A 14,026-nucleotide genomic window follows, 5' to 3' on the forward strand; every position below is an offset into this window, starting at 1 on the left:
GACACAGGAACACGTTATGGACTAAACATTACAGGAAGACGTTTGTTTGAAATATTATCGCGACAGTCCGACATGTTCCTGCTCAGAGAACACATCTGACGACGTCTGGTTCCGGTTCGCTCAGAGGTCGGTAGGTTTATGCTCATACATTCATATTAAAAGCCTCAATATTAGCGAAGTTAGCTGCTAGTTATGTTCTTCTTCTTAAGCTGTAACGTTAACCCTTGTGTTCAAAGGTCTTAAGTGCATTTAACCGCTGCTGTCAACAGTTCAGCTTTATTTGTATTATTCAATTTACACCATTACATCTGTGTTGTAGCTTTGTTGATCCTAAAATAGACCACTGTCCTTCAAACTGGACATAATCTGAAGATATAACCACCACCAGCTGCTGTGTATTGTAAGACATGTTATATAAGAATCTCCAGGATGGCAAATGTGTAAGTTGTTGTTAACTGTCATTTTTCTTTTGATATTAGACTTCAAAGTGTAAGAGTTTACTGTTTGCACTCCTATAGTTCAATTATTTTATCCAATTAAGTGTTGTCCCAGAAGACTAACGTCACAGCTACAATGAGAAACACGACGTCCATCTGTGTGATGTGATTATTTCTTGAATTTGTTATTTGACAGGTTTTCTCAAACTTTCCAGTTTCCATGGCGCCACCTAAAAAGAATGTGCTTCCTGAGCCTCTTCCAGAGGGATTCATACTGACAGACACTGAGAAAAAGAAATGGAGGCTGGGGAAGATCATCGGTCAGGGCGGCTTTGGACTGATTTATCTTGGTACTGTAAAGAGCAAACTCTGTCTGACAACCACTCCCCACACATAAACACCCTGTACATGCTCACATGTGCATGTGAACTAGGATTTAAAGAATAGACAGGGTTTCTACTGGGTTTTAAAAAGTCTAGAATGTATAAACATCACATACATTTAAGTATGTCTTGAATACATTTATCTAATTATGTTAAATTTCATTTAATAGTACTTCTGCCATGTTTTGGCGCCATGCATAGTTTGTAATTTCACTGTTGTAGTTCTCGTTAAAGAATAAAGATATTAGCAAACGATAATAAAACTACAAACAAAGCCAACTTGGAACTGACTGGTTGTCAATCACCCAGTCAAAATATATCGCAGTACATTCAGCTGTTGGAAAGACAATGGATACCAACTGTCTCTGCCAGTAGTTGGAGCCATAATGTGGCATATTGAGGGTTATTCTCTGCAAGGCTCGGCTTATCTTTATTTATGGGGAAGTGTAAGTAATTTTGAGAATCTATTATTCATTCATCTGTTGTACTTAACATAGGTCTTACTTGTGATTCACTTTTGGTCTTAAAGTCTTAAATTAACTTCTGCAGAAATCCAGAATAGAAGTCTTTCTCTGCCAGATACATACATGGTGTGAGGGAGACTCTTTGGTGAATCAATTTTTTCCATCGTCTGAACAAATCAGTCAGTTCTCGACTCCTCTAATCTATGAAGACCTTTGTTTTCTGCTCAGCTGCTCAATAGAGCTCTTTGTAAATGTCTCCTCTGTTCTTTAATGCATTTAAAAACTCCAAAGGATTTGATTCACACCATGAGTTAAGACTAACGTAACGTATAATAACTTTGTAGCCTCAATTTTCTCTCCTCTCTGTCTCATCTCGTCTTCAAGCCTCCCGGGATGTTGAAAGACCTGCCGCAGCGGACACTGACTTTGTCATAAAACTGGTGAGTACATGAATGCTACATGCAGACGGCCTGTTCATCTTCAGGTGCAAATTTTGATCTCATATTTTAGTATACAGATGCATCATATACTGGAAGTTGAAAGCAGCCATAACCATGATTGTGAACAATAACTGATTTTTATTTTAAAAAAAAGTTGTGTAATTTAGTTGGAAGCCAGTGGGAAGCATGTGATATGAACATCAATGATGACCAAATATACAGTATCTGACAATGAAGCAAAATGTTAGTCTGTGTGATGGTTGTTCATCTTGCACATGGACTACCATCAAACTAATATTTATGGGTAGCATTCCATCCTAAGTTGGTGCAAATCTAATACACATGCACTTGCCGGATTGCATGGTTTGGAATAGCTTCAGGATGTGAACATTTCATGCAAATAGGCACATTTTGGTTGGGTGGATAGATTAAGACTGCAGAGCCAGGTTTGAGTTCACACCTTGGACTGTGCTCAATGTCAAACTGGCTTGTTCTCCCTTGACATGCACCTTTTTGTTCAAGTGATTGGACAAGAGGAGGAACACAGCATCTCCTTTGTTTATCTCGTAACTGAGTCAGACCACAGACCACATGTCTTTGTTCTTAACCTTGCAGAAATTGTTTTTGTTTCATACAATGATGCTTTGGAAGCTTGAGAAAGGATTTAGTGCTATACAATATAAATGAAAGGCTCAGATTTTTCATCGCCATTTTCCTATTTAATCCACAGTCATAAATGTGCTTCACACTTCAGCTGAATCCAAACGCAAACCATTGAACAAATTATATGGTTTGATTTTACATTGGCTTTGTCTTCACCATGAGCAGTAACTTCCTGCAGTATCTACCAGTTCAACCTCAACCTCACTGGGTCTGCCAGATTTTAGGACGTTACTACATCACATGACTATGATCATTTTTTTTTTTTAGACTTTTTTTTTCGCTTACAAATATTAGACAATATAGTAGAAGTGTGTTAAGGTTATGTGGCGTCTGGCTGGAGATTAAAAATATATTTAAGAGCCAGAAATGAGTGAGAACTATAGTGAAGATTGAACTTTACTTGCAGCTTATAGTCCTGATTAAAGGGTAAAAAATAAAACAACAGATTTAAAGAAGCCAGAGGTTCCTCACTTCCGTTGTAATTGACATAGAAATGGCTCCTTTGGTAAAAAGGTAGAGGGAACAGAAAGAAAACTTTACCAAGGAACCGAATGCACTGGCAGATTTCTTTGCGGGATGATGCTCATTGCTTTGGATGATGCTCATTAGTTGGGACAGTGCTCAGTCAGCCTAATGCAGCTTTAACTAACATACTGTGTCTTGTATGTGCAGGAGTACCAGGAGAATGGTCCCCTGTTCTTGGAGCTCAAGTTCTACCAAAGGGCAGCCAAAGCAGAGAGCAGTGAGTAGCACCACCTGTCTGGCGTCCCAGCAGCTCGCTGGAGCACAAGTGTGTTTGACTGATGAAGTGGCCGCAGACAGAGGCTTTGCTGCGTGCCACACAGTAATTAATAATAAGCCAAAGCAAACATGCACCTCAGTGGTAGTCAGCCCCCCTCCCCGAGCTTGTCTGGGCTCTCCAGTGCCTTCGCAAGGAGAGGAGCAAGAGACAGTGAGCCACTCACACGTAATGATGCCCGGGCCTCCGCTGAGCCCCTGACCACCTGCCAGCCTGGTTCGGCGCCAGTCAGGCCAGTAGCCATCAAGTCCTGAGCCAGACCTACTGCTTTGTCTGGCGCGTCTACGTGCACGTGCGTTTGCCGTTGTATGTTCAACATTGTAAGATTGATATTCACATACATTCATTATTGCACTTACAAGGACACATTTCCTATTTTACATAGAGTTTAAGGGCTTTGTGACAAGCTGCTACACTGGGGCTTTGCTCAAGGTTGGAAAATCATAAGAATCTGAAAAAGTTGGAATACGAAACATAAAAAGTTTTTCTAGCTGCTAACCTAGTTAATTTACTAGTCCAAGGCAGCAGAGTTTCTACTCTCTTATTATAGCTACACGTTTTTAGTTTTAATTTAGTGGGTAGTTTGACTCAGTCGTTTCAGACGTACGATATTAGAACCTCAGGTGTGTACACAGATTTACTTAATTATTCCTGCTCTAATTATGTTCCAGTGGAAAAATGGATGCGCAGCAGGAAATTGGACTTCCTGGGTATCCCGACCTACTGGGGATCAGGACTGGCTGAACATAATAACCTCAGGTATTTACACAGCCAACATGTGGGGGAAAACATGTTGTAATTATTATTATGTAATGTGTACGGCTTCCTCTTATGGGTGTAGAACCAATATCAGCATTTGCTCTGCATATCACAGTATTACTGCAGTTTTGCCAAAATCTAACCTGACTTTTTATTCCATGTTGTACAATAATCTGAGATTAATGTTTAAATAGATAACTTTATTTTTACCTGAGCATTTTATATTTTCTACTATACTTTTGTCATATGTGAGATAAAATGTTAGCAGCAAAAAATAATTCCAGTTTATTTAATTTGGCTACACTTAATGGGCTGAACTTCAAAATAAAAGGTACTTTCCACATACAAACAAGTAATTCGAGCGTAAAGTGAATTACCTCTTGGGCTTTTACTACAAGGCCAAGTGGGCTTTTGTATGTTCTATACTTGACCCAGACGGCATCCATATGTATGCAGTGTGAGTAAATTCTGGGTAGTGGTGTGAAATGTATGAAATCCTGCATCTTTAAGAGTGGAGTGAGCTGCGTTAAACTCAAAGGTTTCAGTGCACACGTCTTCCAGCCACAAGTCGGCCAGAGAGCACATCTTACACAGACTTTATGCAACTTGCGCACTAGCCACACCCTCAGTTTAGACATAAAACTTGTTTCGTTAACTTTGATGTATCAGTGGGTGTGTCCACGTCACTAATTATGAATATTTTGTCCGTCACTCCAGTTATCAAGTGAAAGTGTCTGTTCTGCGCTGCAGCAGAGTAGAGCGGGACTCAGGCTGCATTTTTCTGTCCGAACACGGACCGACCCATCATGTCCTGTTGAGTAGCATAGTCACACTCTACAGAGAAAGCTGTACACTTTACAATGAGGTAACAGGACCAATCTTTTTAGAGATTGTTTTATTATCATTTAAGAAGTGCGCCATCACAGTAGAGGTAATTAAATGCTGCACATAACGTCAAGATCCGTGGTATACCTATTACAAGTGAGATATTAAACCAACTACTTCAGTGCCCTTTCAAATTGATCATTAAAATATATCAACATCCTCCACATTAAACATGTTCACTAAATACTGCAGTTTATGTAGGAGGATTTATTGCAGGGATTTTTTGTTGTTTCATACTACATTCATCTGGGTGTACTTCATAACTTGACAAGTGGGGGTAGAGTAATTTTTACTGAAGAACCTGACCTAAAATGGGTTTGACATGGATTCATTACATCCCTTTAGTAATAGAGTAGGTAGCTGAGAAAATCACTCACCAGCAAGGAAACGTCCAACAGTCTGTAATGTTAGATGTCATTTCTTCATGTAGTCAGTTAGTTCTCATTTTTTAAACAGAAAATATAATACTGCATTGTAATTATGTCAGGCGCTTAAGTGACTTTTTCTACTGTTATATAGATGCTGCTTATATGGGGATGAAGTAAATAATTATTTAGTCTTGATCCAAGCTTTTTTTTCAAGCCACTGTACTCAGGTGTTGCTCTGCTGTAATAAGTCAAGCTTGGATCTCTGTCTAAAATACTCTGACACTTTAGATGATCCTGCACAAGGTTTTGCAGCTGCTGTTAGTTTTCCAGGAATCCATGATTTTCCCTGGCAAAGCTATCTTTGTGATGTCATAATTGACGATGTCCCTTAATTTAGCCTTTACCGTTCGTCTAATAATGATTCTCTTTTTATGTTTTGCGAGAACCCCTCATCCACAAGAATTTCACGGTCAACACTGCACCTCTATGGGTCCAAAACGATAAACACATCAAGGTTGAAGTAAATCTCACGAGCGATTGTTAATGAAATACATTTTTAATTTGAATATCTTTCTTATCCATTGATTTATGTGACTCACTTTTACGAAAGCTTTTGTTTCTTTGAGCCTATGCATGGCTTCAAATATCAGTATTAAGATCCAGTATAAAGTTAAAAAAATTCTCCTTCTTCCTTTTTTTATGGTGATATGAGAATTTGTTTTGCGCTGCAGTCTTACATAATGCTTAACTCCTTTAGCAGTCTATAATTATGCTAATTAGGTTAGACATTTAATGGCTTTTGCTTGTGAAAATTATGTTTAAAAAGCAGCTTCCCCCTCTTTTATTTAATTACCCCAGTCTTGGTAAATAAATCCCCCCTTGGAGACATATTATTTTAAAATAATTGTCACTCTAATCATTCCATACTACACGTGAATAGTATATGATGAAACTCCACTTTATCAGTTATTGTAAGGTTGTTTAAAAGCTGTAGTTTCTGATCTATTTAGACTTGGGACTCTCAAAAACGCTTGAGACATATCAGGAATTGGAAGATGGAGTGTTATTCACAACCAGGATCTCAACCTCTCTCACTCAGGTACCGCTTCATGGCCATGGACCGACTGGGCACTGACCTCCAGAAAGTCTGCGATCGCAATGCAGGTCGACTGAAAAAGGCCACCGTGCTCCAGCTTGGTCGAGGACTGGTGAGACAATCACAATGCTCTATTGATTGTTGCATAACGAAGCTGGATACAGATGGAGCTCCAGCAGATCGGATTGAGGAAGTTCAGGGTGAAAGACACTTTAACAGATGTCTTTGTCTCCTGTGTCAGGTGGATGTACTGGAGTATATCCATGAGAACGAGTACGTCCATGCAGACATTAAAGCTGCCAACCTCATGCCGAGTTTCAGAGACCCTGATAAGGTTTGTAAGCTTTAGAGCAAAAACAATGCAAATGTCAGCTGTCAGCCATTTTAACAAAGAATGCATCTCTAAAAAGATAGGATTTGTTGTGTTTTGGTTGAATGTGTGGGCCTTCTGTTGTGTTCTGTAGATCTACCTTGCAGACTATGGGTTGTCCTGCAGATACTCACCTGAAGGAGTCCACAAAGAATACAAGGAAAACCCCAAGAAGGGCCACAATGGAACCATTGAGTACACAAGCCTTGATGCCCACAATGGGACTGGTAGGCCTTATATTTCAGTAGCAGAGAATTGGGTTTGCTGCAGTTATCAGTGTGACTGGTGTTACACGTTCGTTAAACGGTGTTCAGTCACATACCAATTATATGTTTCATTTTTAGAGACATAAAACTTGTTTGGTTCATTTTTGTGTATATGACTCGGGCTGCATTTTTCTGTTTGACCCGACCCCTGCTTGACCAAGTAGTGACTGAGCCTGTGCCATCGCGTCACATCCCCTCTGGTTTCGGGTTGAGTAGTCATGCTCTACATCAGAGTCACATCGCAGTAATGGGCCGACAAAAATGATCGGGATTCTGTGTAAAAAGATTATTGACACATTGGATGTTTTTGAGATTCTACCGTGTGAGAGGAAGAAAGAGAGAGAGACAGAGAGAGAGAGGTGCTGAGCGCTGTACACTTCAAAATGAAGCAACATCGCAAAACTTTTAACTAAAGATCTTTTATGATATTATGAGAAGTGGACTGAGGGTCCACTTCTGGGTAGTTAAACACTGCACACAACTTCAAGTGCAGCAGGAGACTGAGGCTGTCTGCAGTGACATCTAATGTTAATGCTGTACAGACACTGAGCAAACATATCTTTTCTTGTTAAATGTCCGATGTAATAGATAACACGGTCACAACCCGGTGGGAAAATGTCCACATTATAGCATCCCTAGAAGAGAAACCCTGGAGAAAAAGCCCTGACATTTGGTTTCATTTAATTTCACCTATGTCAGGTCATGCTTCCCTCTTGGTCATTATACAGGCCGACGGCTCTGCTGTCAAAGAGTACGGTCTGCTGTTATTCCTAAAACATCTAAATGTAAATATATTTACAATTATCTGACAGATTATAGTAAGGTTCTTCAACTAAACTCAGTTACCTGTTGTTTGTGTTGAATCCATTGTTGAGAAGGGCTCGAGAGAGCAAGAAATAAAAAGATGTGACACCCCTCTTCTCTATTCAGATCAATACGTTTTCTAAGAAGAGGCTATGTAATGTAACACAGTCCTTACATAGTTAATGTAAGTACCTAGCGTGGACCTTTCAAAGAAAAGTGGTCATTTGCCTCTTGTTGAGGTCTCAGTTAAATTAAATTGCTCTAGCCCTGTGCAAATTGAATCCTTAGTCATTTCCACGCATCAATGCACTTAAGTATATCTCTGCTTTTCTGATCTTCACTTTAAGTCCTGTTTATAATTATTATTGGCCTAACCAGACTCTACTTACCAGAGGGACAATAGTTTTTAGTCAGTTTTAGGTAAGTGGTGTCAGTGCAACAAATGGTGACATATTTTTTCAGCAGATAAAGTATCTAACAATAAAACTGATACAAGTTTTTTTTTCTCTCATGTGCTTAATGGGAGGTGGCTTTAATTTACAACCGGTATGAACTTATCAATCAATCAATCAATCAAATTGTATTAGTATTATTGTATTAGCCCATATTCACAAATCATAATTTATCTCATAGGGCTTTAACAAGGTGTGAAATCCTCTGCCCTTAACCTTCAACAAGGGAAAAAAAAAAAAAAAAACTTTTAACAGGGTAAGGTTTCATTGAAGAAGCTGGAACCAGAGAACGTTTGAGACACATTGGTTAAAAAATAATAGATGTTATATGTTTAAAAAGTGATCAAAACATCACGTTGATCATTTATTAAGTGAGTGTTTGACCTCACTTCGACGTCTGAGAGGATTTATAATAAAAGATGAACTAAAGCAATAGGACAAGTTTTAAAACTGATGTGAAAGAAACAGTTTTATTGTCCAACAGCTTCTACAAAATCAATGAGGGGCTCCAGAATGAGACAAGAGGCTTCCACCATTTCAGTGACAAGCAAAGGCTCTCAAGAAACAAAGTGTGTGGACTGGATAACTGTGTTTCATTTATACGTATATGCTTCAATTTATTGTTGCCTATTTAACACATCCGTCAGTTAATGGCCTTTCGGTGAGGAACCTTGAAATCGTAGCTACACTTGATCGTGACAAAATCTTTTCAATGGCTCATAAAGGATGTTTTAAAAATAAAAGGGCCTAGATAAGAAAAATGTTCCCCATCTCATAGGTTGTTATTGGTTGCTGGTCCAATAGTTGTGGAGGTGTCACCTCTCCAGGGACTACAAATACTAGGCGGTGGACTAGTGGTAGAAACTTGGACTATGGGCAGAAAAGGTCTCTGGTTCGTCTCTGGTTCGACTCCACGGAGAAACAACAAAAAGACGAACCTGGATTGATCTGTCCAAAAATCCAAGAGGATTCTCCTTACCCTGTCTAGTGCCCCTGAGCAAGGCACCTTACTCCCCCAACACCTGCTCCCCGGGCGCCGTACATGGCTGCCCACTGCTCTGTGTGTCCTGCACCAGATGGGTTAAAAGCAGAGGTTAAATTTCCCTCCTTGCATGTGTTTGGGACAAATAAATGTATCTTAATCTTAATCTTATCTTAATATATACTGCACAGAAAATAAAAGGAGGAAGGACTATACAATCACCGACAACATTTTTTTTTGCATAACGTTGTGTAAAAAAGTTTGCAAACCTGAAACTTCAGCAGTCTGTAAAGTGGGTAATATAACAAATTTCAACTTTTTATCTAAATGTTCCTCTTCCCTTAGTAGAAACTAGACAGTATTACTTTGTTGACTTGATAGCAGACCCATGCAGGTGCGTTACTGTGACGTATCCCTGGCAGTAATCCTGCACAGAACTAACAGGGGAAACCCTCTTGATTTGTCTTTGTCTGCTAATCTGACTTCTTAGTAAGTGCAGGGAGACCGACAGGTATTCACAATAGCACTGCATTAATAATAACCCCACTCTAAGCTGTGTCCTTAGAGTTTGCAGTCTGTGTTTGTCAATACATACGTAAAATAGTCTCCACGCCCTGCCACCCTCTGCCTTCCTCAGCTGATATTGGGAACACATTAACTGGCAAATTGCCTACATGCTCCCTCTCCTCATTGACCATCGATTCTCCATCTGCAGCCCCTGCTGATTTCCCCGGCACCGTCTTGTCTCTATTTAACAGCTCCCTAATTAGTTGAAGTCATAACCTGCACTGTGTATTCATCTCCCATTAATTAAGGGCTTTGGTGTTTGGTTAGAGCGAGGCTCGAGCCACAGATAACCTCTGTGAGCCCCACGTTGTCCGACTCCCAGACTCCACCAGTTCGATAGTGTATGTTAGTGTGGCTCTGCCTGCCTAATTGCCATGGCACTGCTTCTATCAACTTGATCGATAAATAAAAGAGGGGCAGAAAATGTCCTGTCGGCAATTATCAATTGGAACACGTGTTAGTGTTAATATGATTTTAATATGAAGGCAGAAGTCTGTATACATGAAGCAATTCAAATGTTAGTTAATGTCTGTATTATACTAGAGTGTCAATGAACTGAAGAAACCTCTAGCTTTGGGAAGAAAACATTCATATTTTGTGGTTAGGGTATTTTCTATTGGTGCGTGGAGATTATGACCGAGGACCAGACCCTCGTCGGCCTCGCTCTGACCTGATTGCACCAATACCCACAAAGATGTTGACAGGTTGACAGGTTGCCATGGCGAGCTTTGGCAAACACGGCTCGCGAGTGGCAGGCCTTTGAACACAGAGCTAAACGGTGTAATTATCGCCATTCGGTGGGCGTCCAGCGAACAGAAGACCGTCTCCCGACAACAAGACTGCGTAGCAAAAGGGTTAAGAGTGTGACACTGCCGCGCGCTTTAGGGAATCTGAATAACAATAGGAGATAATTAACAACATCATTGCTGCCTCACCTCCTTGTGGAAAGCATGTAGAGAAAGTGTGTGTGTGTTTATGTGTGTGTGTTTCAAGCATGTCCAAGCTCCGTTTGAGAAGGGTTTATATGTACGTGTGCGCACATGCATAGCTCTACGCTGTCCTGTGCCATTCATCATGTGAGGGCAACGCAAGTTAAATAAGGAAGAGCAGACGCACAAAACACTATTATGAGCTGTGATAATGTGCCCGAGAGCACGCACAGAGGGCAGCTACGCTTAATGTAGTTGTTGATCTTTTTAATTGTTAATCTATTATGGCGCTCAGGGAGTTGCTGTACTTTTTCCAGTGTCAGTATTTGTCATCTTTATTCTCCTTCAATAGGCTCTTGGTAGCAATGAAGTACTGTGTAATTATTTACAACAATTGGAAGCCGCAGTGTAATGCGGACTTAATGCATACATTACAACTACAGTGGCAAACAGACCTAACTCTTGTCATCAGAGTCATTGTGATTAAGTAGAACAGACAATGACTGTTTCATGTTTGAAGGGGCATGTGCAGTTCCTTGTTTTCATTGCAGTGTTGTGGAAAGCTTTTTATTTTAATAAGTGGCCATTAAAGTTAAATTATAAGTTACATTAGGCAATCATGAAGAGCATGTTCCGACATTAAATGAGCACACAAAAGAAATGCAACTAAGTAAAATGGAAACATGAAGATGTTTGAACCTCTTTTTTATCACAGTTTTGTTGTCATTTAACTCCAGAGAAAATGACTGTGTTCTTCCTCACCCTGTGTTTTAATATATGAGGGATGTTATATTTCAAACATGTGAGGCTTGACTGGCGTCTTATAATGCTGTCACCTCATTGCTTCCTCCTTGTGTATTCCTCCCGTCTAAATCAAGAGTCATTTCACCTTTAGACTTCTCTGAATGTCAAAGTAACCAGAACAGCAATGAGGTTTCAGAATTTTATTTTCTTCATTCCAACCCCGTAACCATCTCTAAACTCAGATTTATCTCGTGACCATCTGGAAATTTCACTGGGCCACAATAGGTTGGGAAAGTGGACTTATCAATGTAACTATGACTACATATCTCGTTAATTAAAGTATTTTAATAAATACAGTGATTTGCTGTTAATAGTGATGCATCAGCAATCTCATTATTTGATACAGATGTTAAATAATATATCAGTCACGTAGGCCTGTTTTAATAATATTACTCACATAGGATTTTGAATGCAGAAGTTGTGCTTGTGAAGGAGAATCTAGGTATTTATGAGTACAGTCCTTCAGGTACTTTACTTTTATATAACTCCACTGAGTACTTCTTTCACCACTGATGGAAATCTATTCCCTTTCACCTTTGCCATCCGTGAAGTTGTTGGTATGAACTAGGACCCTTTCCTTGTGGTGTTTGCATGTTTTCTCCAGGTTCCCTGGTTTCCTCCCACAGTCCAAAAGACATGCCGTTAGGTCGACTAGCGACTCTAAATTGCCTGTCAGTGTGAATGGTTTTTTTGTCTCTCTGTGTGTCAGCCAAGTGACAAAGTGGCGACCTGTCCAGGTTATACCCCGCCTCTCACCCAATGTCAGCTGGGATGGCTCCAGCACTGTGACCCTTAAGGGTAATCGGTATAGATAATAGATGGATGTGTACAGAAGTGTGTTCAATGCTCTAACTGAATAATTGTCATACTACAGGGAGGTTTTGATTTTCTTCTACAATGACACAGCAGAGGATAAAATGTTATACTGGTAGGCTAATTTGTTTGCTTCTGCAATTACACACAGGAAAAACACAATAAATAAAAAGTAAGGTAAAATAATTATGTAGAAACCTCAGGAAAAGCATCAGAGGACGCCCCCCCCCCCCCCCACACACACACACACACACACACTTCAAGATAAGACAGGGATCTATCTTAGACATAGAGAATAGACAGAATCATTATCAGCAATTTATTCTCTGCAGTTATTGTTGTATTTGTATTTTTATTTAAATGCCTCCAAACGTCTCAGGCACACTATTGGGAAATGTCTTTAGTTCTGATTATTGGCAAGTGTGAACAGACTTTCTTAAGCCTGTCCACTTGTGATCAGATCTTTCAGGACGGATGTTAATACCTGGTCTGAACAGGGCCTTAGAGGTTAGGAAGTCTATAAACTGAGTCTGAGTAACTCTAAATAAATAGATAATGGAAAGTTTGAGCAGGGCATGCATGGTAATGTGTAATCCCATTACTACCTTCACACTCCAATCTGGTCCTGTGGGCCAGTGACCACGCTCCCTCCTCCGTCCAGACTGTTGACTGGGGAGGATCAATGCTGGCCGTGGCTCAGGGAGGAGATTTCTCCCCTCTGATGGAGCCAGTCAATAGGTAATTTCTCCGGAGACGTGTGGCGGCCGTTACAGTATTGAGCTGCTAAAACTCCCCGGGCTCGACCCCTCTGGTTGGACTTGGTTCACATGTATTGATAGGGCTCACACATTAATGTAGACCCTTGCAATCACAGACACACTCGCAGTAAAACACAACACACTCTCGACTTGTTCTTAAGCAAATCTTGATTCAAAATCACACAAGTATCATACATACAATTTTTTGATTTCTTCGAAATATTGAATTCCATAATATCAAACTGTTATTGTACCTGCCCTCTGGATCAAATCCCTGAAGTGAAGACGTGTCTTTGGTCATGAAAAGTGCAAAGCTGTTGTTCGTCACAGTGCAGATACAAACTGATTACATTGTTATTGACCATTAAAGACCTGGTTGTGTTTTTCCACTTTTTCTCAAAAGTGCCATGGAAGCAGTAATACCATTGAATATGGCTAATGGTGAGAAAAAAAACACGAAATAAGAGTGATGCACAACAACAAAAAATATCAAAAGAGCTCTACTCTCCTGCCTATGTTACCCAGAATTCAACTTGATCACCAACAGTTTGGTCATACATATGGGAGTTTTCTGCTAGTTGCAGCTATTGTAGATCTGTTAAACTCAGCCACAACCTACCTTTTCACCTCGAGTGACATTGCTTGAGGCAGTTGATCCGAGTTCATACAGCTTCCTCTGGACTTACAAATGCTTTATAGACCATTAATGTATCCACACGGGAAACAACTGTAGGTTAAGGCATCATGTGTCCGTCTGTCCTATCTGTCCAGAGTAGTCTTTTCCATTTTAGCTCTGTGCTGTACTTTTATGGGTTTTTGTGGTCTCACAATCTTCTTGCGCAGGTGGTAATAAATGCTTGTGGCTTTTTGACTCTTTGAAAGCACAGTTTTCTGGTTTATATCAGGCTTTTCATTCTACAACTACATCCATTTGACAGAATGAATCCCTCTTTAATGAATCTGAAAAAGAAGCTATTGTCAAATTGC

The 14,026-nt window shown here is 40.0% G+C and overlaps 1 protein-coding gene across 5 annotated transcripts in view; it reads left to right on the forward strand.

Moving 5' to 3' along the window:
• LOC133020825 (serine/threonine-protein kinase VRK1-like) overlaps window positions 1-14,026 on the forward strand; it is a 24,355-nt gene continuing 10,329 nt past the window's right edge. For 2 of the 5 annotated variants that reach the window (XM_061087545.1, XM_061087549.1), the window contains exons 1-8: window positions 1-130; window positions 634-787; window positions 1,669-1,724; window positions 3,060-3,129; window positions 3,858-3,945; window positions 6,298-6,406; window positions 6,536-6,628; window positions 6,759-6,891. In XM_061087545.1, coding sequence (XP_060943528.1) covers window positions 658-787; window positions 1,669-1,724; window positions 3,060-3,129; window positions 3,858-3,945; window positions 6,298-6,406; window positions 6,536-6,628; window positions 6,759-6,891 — 679 coding nt within the window. In that variant the 5' untranslated portion in view covers window positions 1-130; window positions 634-657. The remainder of the gene's footprint in view (window positions 131-633; window positions 788-1,668; window positions 1,725-3,059; window positions 3,130-3,857; window positions 3,946-6,297; window positions 6,407-6,535; window positions 6,629-6,758; window positions 6,892-14,026) is intronic. The other 3 variants (XM_061087548.1, XM_061087546.1, XM_061087547.1) reach the window with 3 other exon arrangements.

This window comes from Limanda limanda, chromosome 15 (genome assembly GCF_963576545.1).
Source record: "Limanda limanda chromosome 15, fLimLim1.1, whole genome shotgun sequence".
In the NCBI taxonomy this organism is placed as follows: Eukaryota; Metazoa; Chordata; class Actinopteri; order Pleuronectiformes; family Pleuronectidae; genus Limanda; species Limanda limanda.